Below are 13,650 nucleotides of genomic sequence, written 5' to 3'. Positions count from 1 at the left end.
TGTATGTCTGATGCCATGTATGTCTGAACCTTGTGAGCTGAATATCTTGAAAAATAAGCGAAGTACCAACTTCTAATCTTGTGTGTGGGTGTATCTAGTCATAAGGAAGAAAGCTATCGAAAATTGGGTCGCCACGTCAAAATCCAAGATGGCCGCCGCCATGTATGTCTGAACCTTGAGCGGAATATCTTGAAAAATAAGCGAAGTACCAACTTCTAATTTGGTGTGTGGGTGTATCTCGGCATAAGGAAGAACGCTATTGAAAATTGGGTCGCCACGTCAAAATCCAAGATGGCCGCCTCCATGTATGTCTGAACCTTGTGAGCGAAATATCATATCGTAGTATGTTTTCTGCGTCTTCCACTTTGTCAACTCACATCACTTCCCCGACGGGGGACCTAGGCGTAACGCTTGTAATTGGAATGTTATTCTCTCGCAGGCCTAGGTATGTTTGTAATTATTTGTTTTGTACTGGTAATGCTCATATCTTCTTTGCATTACATGATTCATAAATTATATTTCGAAATGCACTTTTTCGGTGCGCTACCCCATGAGCCAAGAACCAACAAACGACTCACTTTAATATCTACCTATTACAAAGGTAATGTAGCATCTACCGGTTTATGGGTTAATTGCAACGTGGCGTATGAGATTGTGAGAACAGAGGCGTTGTGCGGCCCAGTACAAACTATTACACTTTCACAAACTTAGAAATCAATTAGTTGATGGATAAACTTTATTTTGCGCATTGTGAGCTTTTGGTATAAAAAGGTTTTAAAGGTTTTTTTTTTTTTTTTTTTTTTTTACCTCCGGCACCGAAGGTAGATGGAGGTTATGTTTTCACCACCTGTCTGTCTGTTTGTGTTTGTGAACAAGATATCTCAAAAAGTTGTGGACGTATTCAGACAAAATTTGGCAGAGATGTAGCGTATGTGACGAGAACGAAATGATTAGATTTTTGTGAAGATCCGGATCCAGATCCAGATCCGGCTACAAGAATTTTTAAAGTGATTCTTCACCATTGGGAGACGGGGCCAAAAACGATACATAGCAGGATATCTCAAAAAGTTGTGGACGGATTTGGACGAACCTTGGTGGACCGGTTGGGTGTCTGACAAGGACGAATCGATTCGATTTTGGTGAAGATCTGAATATGATTTCAGATACGACAATTATTTAATTATAAGCGATTCTTCACCCTTGAGAGATTGGGGGGAAAGCAATGTATGACATGATATTTAAAAAAGTTATGGACGAGTTATGACTAAACTTGGTGGATGAGTTGGTTCGGTGACGAGAACAAGCAGATTCGATTTTGGTTCAGGTCCGAATCCAGATCCGGCCTATCATTGGGATACAAAACGTAAACTGTTCAGCCTGGTGGAGGTATGTGCTCTACCGAATGCCGTTCTAGTTACCATTTTTCTCTGCAAGATCGAGGCTTATGGAAGAACGAGGTGATATATTCCCCCATCAGCTTGTTCTTCCATAGGGGATGCACTGACAGATACCATACGCAAGTTTATGAATGAAAGAGACAGAGACACACACACAGAGACAGAGACACACAGAGAGAGACAGAGACACACACAGAGAGAGACACAGACACACACAGAGAGAGACAGAGACACACACAGAGAGAGACAGAGACACACACAGAGAGAGACAGAGACACACACAGAGAGAGACAGAGACACACACAGAGAGAGACAGAGACACACACAGAGAGAGACAGAGACACACACAGAGAGAGACAGAGACACACACAGAGAGAGACAGAGACACACACAGAGAGAGACAGAGACACACACAGAGAGAGACAGAGACACACACAGAGAGAGACAGAGACACACACAGAGAGAGACAGAGACACACACAGAGAGAGACAGAGACACACACAGAGAGAGACAGAGACACACACAGAGAGAGACAGAGACACACACAGAGAGAGACAGAGACACACACAGAGAGAGACAGAGACACACACAGAGAGAGACAGAGACACACACAGAGAGAGACAGAGACACACACAGAGAGAGACAGAGACACACACAGAGAGAGACAGAGACACACACAGAGAGAGACAGAGACACACACAGAGAGAGACAGAGACACACACAGAGAGAGACAGAGACACACACAGAGAGAGAGACAGAGACACACACAGAGAGAGACACAGACACACACAGAGAGAGACACAGACACACACATAGAGAGACACAGACACACACAGAGAGAGACACAGACACACACAGAGAGAGACACAGACACACACAGAGAGAGACACAGACACACACCGACAGAGACACAGACACACACCGAGAGAGACACAGACACACACAGAGAGAGACACAGACACACACAGAGAGAGACACAGACACACACAGAGAGAGACACAGACACACACAGAGAGAGACACAGACACACACAGAGAGAGACACAGACACACACAGAGAGAGACACAGACACACACAGAGAGAGACACAGACACACACAGAGAGAGACACAGACACACACAGAGAGAGACACAGACACACACAGAGAGAGACACAGACACACACAGAGAGAGACACAGACACACACAGAGAGAGACACAGACACACACAGAGAGAGACACAGACACACACAGAGAGAGACACAGACACACACAGAGAGAGACACAGACACACACAGAGAGAGACACAGACACACACAGAGAGAGACACAGACACACACAGAGAGAGACACAGACACACACAGAGAGAGACACAGACACACACAGAGAGAGACACAGACACACACAGAGAGAGACACAGACACACACAGAGAGAGACACAGACACACACAGAGAGAGACACAGACACACACAGAGAGAGACACAGACACACACAGAGAGAGACACAGACACACACAGAGAGAGACACAGACACACACAGAGAGAGACACAGACACACACAGAGAGAGACACAGACACACACAGAGAGAGACACAGACACACACAGAGAGAGACACAGACACACACAGAGAGAGACACAGACACACACAGAGAGAGACACAGACACACACAGAGAGAGACACAGACACACACAGAGAGAGACACAGACACACACAGAGAGAGACACAGAGAGAGACACAGACACACACAGAGGGAGACACAGACACACACAGAGGGAGACACAGACACACACAGAGAGAGACACAGACACACACACAGAGAGACACAGACACACAGAGAGAGACACAGACACACACAGAGAGAGACACAGACACACACAGAGAGAGACACAGACACACACAGAGAGAGACACAGACACACACAGAGAGAGACACAGACACACACAGAGAGAGACACAGACACACACAGAGAGAGACACAGCCACACACAGAGAGAGACACAGACACACACAGAGAGAGACACAGACACACACAGAGAGAGAGACAGACACACACAGAGAGAGACACAGACACACACAGAGAGAGACACAGACACACACAGAGAGAGACACAGACACACACAGAGAGAGACACAGACACACACAGAGAGAGACACAGACACACACAGAGAGAGACACAGACACACACAGAGAGAGACACAGACACACACAGAGAGAGACACAGACACACACAGAGAGAGACACAGACACACACAGAGAGAGACACAGACACACACAGAGAGAGACACAGACACACACAGAGAGAGACACAGACACACACAGAGAGAGACACAGACACACACAGAGAGAGACACAGACACACACAGAGAGAGACACAGACACACACAGAGAGAGACACAGACACACACAGAGAGAGACACAGACACACACAGAGAGAGACACAGACACACACAGAGAGAGACACAGACACACACAGAGAGAGACACAGACACACACAGAGAGAGACACAGACACACACAGAGAGAGACACAGACACACACAGAGAGAGACACAGACACACACAGAGAGAGACACAGACACACACAGAGAGAGACACAGACACACACAGAGAGAGACACAGACACACACAGAGAGAGACACAGACACACACAGAGAGAGACACAGACACACACAGAGAGAGACACAGACACACACAGAGAGAGACACAGACACACACAGAGAGAGACACAGACACACACAGAGAGAGACACAGACACACACAGAGAGAGACACAGACACACACAGAGAGAGACACAGACACACACAGAGAGAGACACAGACACACACAGAGAGAGACACAGACACACACAGAGAGAGACACAGACACACACAGAGAGAGACACAGACACACACAGAGAGAGACACAGACACACACAGAGAGAGACACAGACACACACAGAGAGAGACACAGACACACACAGAGAGAGACACAGACACACACCGAGAGAGACACAGACACACACAGAGAGAGACACAGACACACACAGAGAGAGACACAGACACACACAGAGAGAGACACAGACACACACAGAGAGAGACACAGACACACACAGAGACAGACACAGACACACACAGAGACAGACACAGACACACACAGAGACAGACACAGACACACACAGAGACAGACACAGACACACACAGAGAGAGACACAGACACACACAGAGACAGACACACACACAGAGACAGAGACACACACAGAGACAGAGACACACAGACAGAGACAGAGACACACAGAGAGAGACAGAGACACAGACACAGACACAGACACAGACACAGACACAGACAGATACAGAGAGTCAGAGACGCATACAGACAGAAAAAGAGAGAAAAAAAGAAACGCACCACAGTAACCTGCAATTGCGAGGATTGGCCGAGGCAGGTTAATGGGGGTAATAACGAGTGTGGGTAAGGATCGGAGATGAAGTTAGGTGGTGATGCACCACCTGCTTTTACAGCCCTGGAGGAAAGAGTGTGATGTAACTGCCTCAGTAAGGCAGTGACACGACTGAGAGAAAAAAGGTACCAAAGGTTGAGGTGTGCAGTCGGCTTGGATTCGGTGAGTTTAACCAGGATGGATATCCTGCTATAACTAAGAATGCATCTTGGAGGACCTGGGAAGGATTGCAGGATTGAGAGAACAGGGGGAGCTAGACTGTAGGAGAGGCAATTCAACAATGGGATTCATGGACAAAACTGGGATGGGATAGAAACGGGCCTTGTGTTTCTACCTCATTGAGGGAGATTCCAATAATGTTTAGAGCTTTAGATTCTGCAGATTCCAAGATGTATGAATAAACCTGGAAGGATTTGATCCTTTTTTTCTTTTTTTTCAAGATTTTCACCCGACCCACAATCCAGGAGATCCTGATGTTTTGTGCACATCCAGTGAACAAGTAACGAGTTTTGTGCAGCTGATTCAATGTTCGTCCCTTGTAAAAAACCTCACCTCACGTTCGTTTTGAAGATTGATCGGAAAGTCTGCGAAACCTGCCCAGCCACACAGCCTTGCCCCAAATTACCCGCAAACTTTCGGAGCGCGCTTCAAGGCTTCCATTGGTGTTTTGAAACCAGCCAATCACGCCAAACTGCACGTGATCCACTGGCTTCAAAAGCTCCCTGAGTTTTTTTCCCCGTGATTCGATCTTCCCGAGCCGTCGGAGCTGCGCTGCTGTTGCACGCTGCACAGTTTGCCCCTTTCTCCGACCGATGTGTAATATCGACGGTTAATTATATTGTCACGATGTGCATCTTCAGCTGTAATGCTTTTGGTCGGTTTCTCTGCACCACAGACCGAGTTTGCATCACAAAGTTTATTTCAAATCTGTTTGAAACTGACTGTTTATCGCTGTTTTGTTCCTTTCACACGGTGCTTGTAATTGGTCGAGAGACTACAACAGTGAAGACAATTTGATGGGATGTGTTCCGGCATTGATTTGATTCCCGTGGATTTTTCGGGAGGAATCTGTGGATTAACTTGTGAAAAATTATTCCATTGCTTTTGCATCACCTAAAAAACCTTTTGCATCGCTAGTAAAACCTTTTGCATCACTAGTAAAACCTTTTGCATCACTAGTAAAACCTTTTGCATCACTAGTAAAACCTTTTGCATCACTAGTAAAACCTTTTGCATCACTAGTAAAACCTTTTGCATCACTAGTAAAACCTTTTGCATCACTAGTAAAACCTTTTGCATCACTAGTAAAACCTTTTGCATCACTAGTAAAACCTTTTGCATCACTAGTAAAACCTTTTGCATCACCAGTAAAACCTTTTGCATCACTAGTAAAACCTTTTGCATCACTAGTAAAACCTTTTGCATCACCAGTTAAACCTTTTGCATCACCAGTAAAACCTTTTGCATCACCAGTAAAACCTTTTGCATCACTAGTAAAACCTTTTGCATCACCAGTAAAACCTTTTGCATCACTAGTAAAACCTTTTGCATCACCAGTTAAACCTTTTGCATCACCAGTTAAACCTTTTGCATCACCAGTAAAACCTTTTGCATCACGAGTAAAACCTTTTGCATCACTAGTAAAACCTTTTGCATCAACAGTAAAACCTTTTGCATCACCTAAAAAACCTTTTGCATCACTAGTAAAACCTTTTGCATCACCAGTAAAACCTTTTGCATCACTAGTAAAACCTTTTGCATCACTAGTAAAACCTTTTGCATTGCCAGTTAAACCTTTTGCATCACTAGTAAAACCTTTTGCATCACCAGTAAAACCTTTTGCATCACTAGTAAAACCTTTTGCATCACCAGTTAAACCTTTTGCATCACCAGTTAAACCTTTTGCATCACCAGTAAAACCTTTTGCATCACGAGTAAAACCTTTTGCATCACTAGTAAAACCTTTTGCATCAACAGTAAAACCTTTTGCATCACCTAAAAAACCTTTTGCATCACTAGTAAAACCTTTTGCATCACCAGTAAAACCTTTTGCATCACTAGTAAAACCTTTTGCATCACTAGTAAAACCTTTTGCATCACCAGTAAAACCTTTTGCATCACTAGTAAAACCTTTTGCATCACTAGTAAAACCTTTTGCATCACCAGTTAAACCTTTTGCATCACCAGTAAAACCTTTTGCATCACCAGTAAAACCTTTTGCATCACTAGTAAAACCTTTTGCATCACCAGTAAAACCTTTTGCATCACTAGTAAAACCTTTTGCATCACCAGTTAAACCTTTTGCATCACCAGTTAAACCTTTTGCATCACCAGTAAAACCTTTTGCATCACGAGTAAAACCTTTTGCATCACTAGTAAAACCTTTTGCATCAACAGTAAAACCTTTTGCATCACCAGTAAAACCTTTTGCATCACGAGTAAAACCTTTTGCATCACTAGTAAAACCTTTTGCATCACTAGTAAAACCTTTTGCATCAACAGTAAAACCTTTTGCATCACCTAAAAAACCTTTTGCATCACCAGTAAAACCTTTTGCATCACGAGTAAAACCTTTTGCATCACTAGTAAAACCTTTTGCATCAACAGTAAAACCTTTTGCATCACTCGTAAAACCTTTTGCATCACCAGTAAAACCTTTTGCATCACCTAAAAAACCTTTTGCATCACTAGTAAAACCTTTTGCATCACCAGTAAAACCTTTTGCATCACCAGTAAAACCTTTTGCATCACCAGTAAAACCTTTTGCATCACTAGTAAAACCTTTTGCATCACCAGTAAAACCTTTTGCATCACCAGTAAAACCTTTTGCATCACCAGTAAAACCTTTTGCATCACCAGTAAAACCTTTTGCATTGCCAGTTAAACCTTTTGCATCACCAGTAAAACCTTTTGCATCACCAGTAAAACCTTTTGCATCACTAGTAAAACCTTTTGCTTCACCAGTAAAACCTTTTGCATCACCAGTAAAACCTTTTGCATTGCCAGTTAAACCTTTTGCATCACCAGTAAAACCTTTTGCATCACCAGTAAAACCTTTTGCATCATCAGTAAAACCTTTTGCATCACCAGTAAAACCTTTTGCATCACTAGTAAAACCTTTTGCATCACTAGTAAAACCTTTTGCATCACCAGTAAAACCTTTTGCATCACGAGTAAAACCTTTTGCATCACTAGTAAAACCTTTTGCATCACCAGTAAAACCTTTTGCATTGTCAGTTAAACCTTTTGCATCACCATCACCAGTAAAACCTTTTGCATCACCATCACCAGTAGAACCTTTTGCATCACCATCACCAGTAGAACCTTTTGCATCACCAGTAGAACCTTTTGCATCACCAGTAGAACCTTTTGCATCACCAGCAAAACCTTTTGCATCACCAGTAAAACCTTTTGCATCACTAGTAAAACCTTTTGCATCACCAGTAAAACCTTTTGCATCACGAGTAAAACCTTTTGCATCACCAGTAAAACCTTTTGCATCACCAGTAAAACCTTTTGCATTGTCAGTTAAACCTTTTGCATCACCATCACCAGTAAAACCTTTTGCATCACCATCACCAGTAGAACCTTTTGCATCACCATCACCAGTAGAACCTTTTGCATCACCAGTAGAACCTTTTGCATCACCAGTAGAACCTTTTGCATCACCAGCAAAACCTTTTGCATCACCAGCAAAACCTTTTGCATCACCAGCAAAACCTTTTGCATGACCAGCAAAACCTTTTGCATCACCAGTAAAACCTTTTGCATTGTCAGTTAAACCTTTTGCATCACCATCACCAGTAAAACCTTTTGCATCACCATCACCAGTAGAACCTTTTGCATCACCAGTAGAACCTTTTGCATCACCAGTAGAACCTTTTGCATCACCAGCAAAACCTTTTGCATCACCAGCAAAACCTTTTGCATCACCAGCAAAACCTTTTGCATGACCAGCAAAACCTTTTGCATCACCAGCAAAACCTTTTGCATCACCAGCAAAACCTTTTGCATCACCAGCAAAACCTTTTGCATCACCAGCAAAACCTTTTGCATCACCAGCAAAACCTTTTGCATCACCAGCAAAACCTTTTGCATCACCAGCAAAACCTTTTGCATTACTTATCCCTCAAAAATTACTTTGATGTTTGATGAAACATTCTGCCAGAAACCCAAAGCATGGTGACTCTGATGTTCACAATGTTACATTCTTCCTCTCCCTCTGCTTCTTCTTCTTCTTCTTTTTCTTCTTCTTTAACGGCTACCATTATCCCACCTTTCTTGTGGGGTAAGCTCGGCCCGAATCTTCATGAACAGGCTGGCCAAGAATGCAGTTGTTTGACTAGTTGAGGATGTTTGACTAGTTGAGGCAGAAATTTGGAATTTGTTCATGGTGCCGGCGATAGCTCGCCTACTCTTCGCCAAGGACACCATGCAATCTTTAACGGCCACTAATGAATTCTGGCAGACAGGACAACCATTAAACGTCCACCCGAGGGACAGCACACGTATTGATCAATCACCCTGCCTGTATGAGTTTATAGCTGGGTCGGGAATCAAACCCAGGCTAAAAAGCTTGGAGGCGAGTGTTCACAATGTTTTATTGAATGCTGATAATCAGATTTGAACTATCACCCTGATTATGACCCCTAAGAGTGACTGCCTTTCTGACGTCATGCACAGCTCGAAGATCGTATCCAGGAGTTTGTGAAGTCGCAGCGAGATGACCTTGGTTCTTGGAACCCAGACTTGGGAGGACTTGGGAGATTGGGCTCTTTGGGGCCTGACGTCATCCTTTTGGCTTTGCAGTTCTTATCTGGGGAAGGGCTCGGTGAGGTTTTGATTGTCGTGGTGTGGGGAAAGATACCCTAGTTTTATAGTTTCATTCATTATGCTGATGTATTATTTTGTTTTGTTTTTTCTTCCAGTTCCTTTATCTCAGATGCCTCCGGACTTTGCACCTTTTGTGGATTTCCGTGAGAGATCGCAACAGTGGAAATGGATTGGTAAATTTCCTCACCTCCTGTTTTATTTTCATCATGTGAAACTTCTTTGGCAAGAAAGCCTCCTCTTCTCCTCATTGTTCGGTTCATTGCAAATGCTTCAAAGGATGAACTGTAACTATGACGCACATCTTTGTCACGTGTCATTATGGAATTGGAATTTAGAATCTGCAGAGAGAGCACAGTTGTTCATTCATAAAAGTGTATTATGATTTTGCTTTCTTTGGAACTTTTGAGAGACACTTTTGTAAATGTATCCATATACCATAGAGTATTATGCTCAACAATAGGGGGTTTGGGGCAATGGGAACGGTAGTTTTGAAGCCGGGGGAGCGAGAGTTTGGAGGCTGGGGGAGCGAGAGTTTGGGGGCCAGGTGAGCTGGAGTTTGGGGGCCAGGTGAGCTGGAGTTTGGGGGCCAGGTGAGCTGGAGTTTCTGGGCCTTTGGAGATACGGCTTGGAATGCTTGTAGGTGCAGGTATTTTTCCCCATTGCTCGACATGTACCTCATGGAGTAACTATTTGCCAGGCTGTCCCCTGTGCAGCGGTGTGTGGTGTGTACGCACGCATGCGCCTCTGTCTGGCTAACTGTGTCTGTCTTGGCCGTAACATTTTTACCATTTGAGCTTTTGTCTTCAAATTTTAAACATAACATTCTGAGAATATGAGAAGACAAATTAATAATTTTGTCAAAATGTCAGCTTTACATAAAATTGCCAATTTTCATCTAATTGACCTGAGATTTTAAGAATTTGCATATTGAGTCACTGAGTTGGATCACCAATGGAAAGCTAGAAGCTGATTGGTTTTTTTTGGGTTTTTTTAAAATCAAAAGGTCACAGGTCAAAGTTGCATAAAATCGTCAATTTTTATCCGAATAACTTGAAATTTGAGCACAGTTTGCATATTGGGTCACTGAAGCCTATTGCTTTTTTTTTTTTTTTTTTTTTTTTTTTTGTATACAAGATCGAGGCTCGTGAAAGAGCGAACATTAATCACACAGAAAGACAAACCGACACATAAAACATATAACATAGGGAGCGGTAGACAAGATGGGGAGAGAGGGGGAAGGACACAAACACAACATTTGAGAGCAGGGACCGAGAGACATGGAGACATCGAGAGATCTGAGAGAGGGCGAGGGCTTTGGGGGGGGGGGGGGGCGTGGGAAGGGGGCAGTGGGAGAGGTATAAAACATATGGACACTGCCAGGACTTCCAGGAAAGAAGTTGGAATTTCAAACAAGGTGGATCTGGGGTGAATTAGCGGGGGTAGAAAAGATCAAGGTTTTGGATGGGGGAAGATAAGAGATGGTGGTGAACAGCTGTTTTAAAGACCTGGAGGGAGGAGTGGGATTGAAGGGAGTGAGGGAGTTTGTTCCAGAGGCGGGAGAAAAGAGGAATGAAAGAGTGAAGGTGAGCGGAGAGCCGAGATTTCGGCAGTTTAACCATCAGAGGGTTGCTGGCAGATCTTGTGCGACCTGTAGGAATATTTGGGGGACAGAGCACAGAGAGAGCTGGGGGTGCAAGGCCGGAGAGGAGTCGGTAGAAGACAGAAAGACCACCTACCTGCCTGCGGTGAGTGAGTGAAAGGCCCTCAGAGATAGCTTCATCGCGGGAGATTCCAATAATTCTGAAAGCTTTGGTTTCAACAGCGTGAAGCCGAGCTAGGTGTGAGGCAGGAGCACCGGCCCATAGGGGAGAACAGTATTCCATTGAGCTGCGGATGAAAGCCTTGTATGTGGTGAGGAGCTCAGGTGTGCCGAGGAAGGACTTCGCACGACGGAGGATGCCCAGTCGGCGACTGGCTTTGGAGGCCAGCTTGGAAATGTGGTTTTCCCAAGAAAGATCATGGCAGATAGTGAGACCCAAAATCTTGAGCGACAGAACTTCTTGGAGAGGATTGTTGAGAAAGTAGATGGGAGGGTTGTCCAGTCGATCTTTTCGGAGAGACATAGTAAGAGTGTGAGATTTGTCAGGATTGAAAGACATGTTCCACTTGTTTGACCAGTCTGTGATTTTGTCCAGGTCTTCAGAGAGTGAGGAGGCAGCAGACTGCCGATCTGAGGGAAGAGGAATGGAGCGGCAGAGAGTGGAGTCATCAGCAAAGAGATAGAGAGGATTTTCGAGAGAGTCAGAGAGATCATTGATGAAGACCAGAAAAAGCACGGGGCCCAGAACACTGCCTTGGGGAACTCCAGCCTGAACAGGAAGAGGAGATGAGAGAAACCCATTCAGGGCCACACGTTGACGACGACTAGAGAGGAAGTCCGCCAGCCATGCGTGGAGATTTCCATGGATACCAAAGGAGGAGAGTTTGGTGAGCAGAGCGGGGTGCCAGACCGTGTCGAAGGCACGTGATATGTCGAGGGAGACAGCTCTAATTTCCTGTTTGGCATTGAGGACCTCCATCCATTGTTGAGACAGCAGAAGCAGCATGTCCAGAGTAGAGTGACCTGGTCTGAAACCAAATTGATGATCAGAGATCAAGCCATTGGAGAAGAGGAAAGATTTCATATCAGAAGCAATGATGGATTCCATGACTTTGCTGATAATTGGGAGAAGGCTGATTGGTCTGTAGTTGCTAGGATCTGTTTTTGCACCTTTTTTGTGCAAAGCGGTGATGTTGGCTGATTTCCAAGCAGATGGCAGTTGACCTTGAGCAAAAGAGAGGGTGAAGAGAACAGAGAGAGGGTGAGATAGAGCAGCAGAGCAGGATTTTAGGACCCGTGGGCTGATGCCGTCGGGTCCAGTTGCAGAATCAGAGTCGAGGGTTGACAGAAACTTTTCCACCTTGTCAGGAGGAAAGGACACGGAGTCCAGGAGCAGCAGGGTACGACTGGGTATGGTGGGTACAGAGAGGGATGGGTTTGGGACACAAGATTTAGAGGCAAACACAGAGTTGAGGCATTCAGCTTTTTCACGTGCGGAGTCAGCTGTGTAGCCGTTTGAGGTAAGGGAGGGGATGGAGGGGGAACAAACACCAGAAACGGATTTGACCAGACGCCACCAGGATTTGGAAGAGGGAGACAGATAAGAGAGTTCGGTCTTGAGAACGGAGAGATATTGTTTCCTGGCTCTCCTGAGGGTGGACACACACTTGTTTCGGGCTTTGTGAAAGGAAATGAGATTTCCTTCCGTTGGATTTGCTTTCCAGGAGACGAAGGCAAGTTGTTTCTGGGCAACAGCCTCACCACAAGATTCCGTGTACCATGGACGGGAGGAAGGGTATGACAACTGAAGACGAGATGGGATAAATCTGTGCATGAGAGAGAGCAATTTACTTTGGAAGAATTCCCAGGATGAGTTGATGTCAGAGGTGGTAGAGATGGGAGACCAGTCCAGATGATTGATGGCTGCTTGAAGACCGTGCCAGTTGGCCTGAGTGAAATGCCAGACTCGTCGACGCTGAGCAGGCTCCCTGAGGATGGTCAGAGAGATGTCCACTTTAACAAGGACATGATCAGATGATCCGATCGGAGCAGAAGAAGAGCAGCAGACATTTTCAGGGAAGTTAGTCATAACCAAGTCCAGAAGAGAAGATGTTCCGTTGACTGAGATCCGGGTCGGGAAATTGACAGATTGTGTCAGTCCCAGTGAGTCGCAGAAGTCCTTTGCTGAGGAGCCATGGCTGGTGAGAGAGGTACCCACACCCAGCCAACTGGCATGATGACAGTTGAAATCACCACATATGAGGAAGAGAGAGTTGGGATGAGTAGATAGAAGTTGGTCCATATCATCAGACAGCGAGATGTAGATGGAGTCATCACTGTTTGGTGGACGGTACAACACACATATGAACAAGAGGTGGGAGCGAAGGGGAAGCCGTAGCCAGAGGTATTC

The 13,650-nt window shown here is 44.9% G+C and overlaps 1 protein-coding gene across 4 annotated transcripts in view; it reads left to right on the top strand.

The window, feature by feature from the left end:
- Positions 1-13,650, top strand: part of NFRKB (nuclear factor related to kappaB binding protein) — a 163,720-nt gene that overhangs the window by 101,426 nt on the left and 48,644 nt on the right. For all 4 annotated transcript variants that reach the window (XM_068121764.2, XM_068121762.2, XM_068121763.2 and 1 more), the window contains 2 exons: positions 9,491-9,638; positions 9,736-9,813. In XM_068121764.2, coding sequence (XP_067977865.2) covers positions 9,491-9,638; positions 9,736-9,813 — 226 coding nt within the window. The remainder of the gene's footprint in view (positions 1-9,490; positions 9,639-9,735; positions 9,814-13,650) is intronic.

This window comes from Myxine glutinosa, chromosome 7 (genome assembly GCF_964187855.1).
Source record: "Myxine glutinosa chromosome 7, kmMyxGlut1.1, whole genome shotgun sequence".
NCBI lineage: Eukaryota > Metazoa > Chordata > Myxini > Myxiniformes > Myxinidae > Myxine > Myxine glutinosa.
The sequence above is the reverse complement of the archived record's forward strand: the minus strand, read 5'-3'. Positions and strand labels throughout refer to the sequence as shown.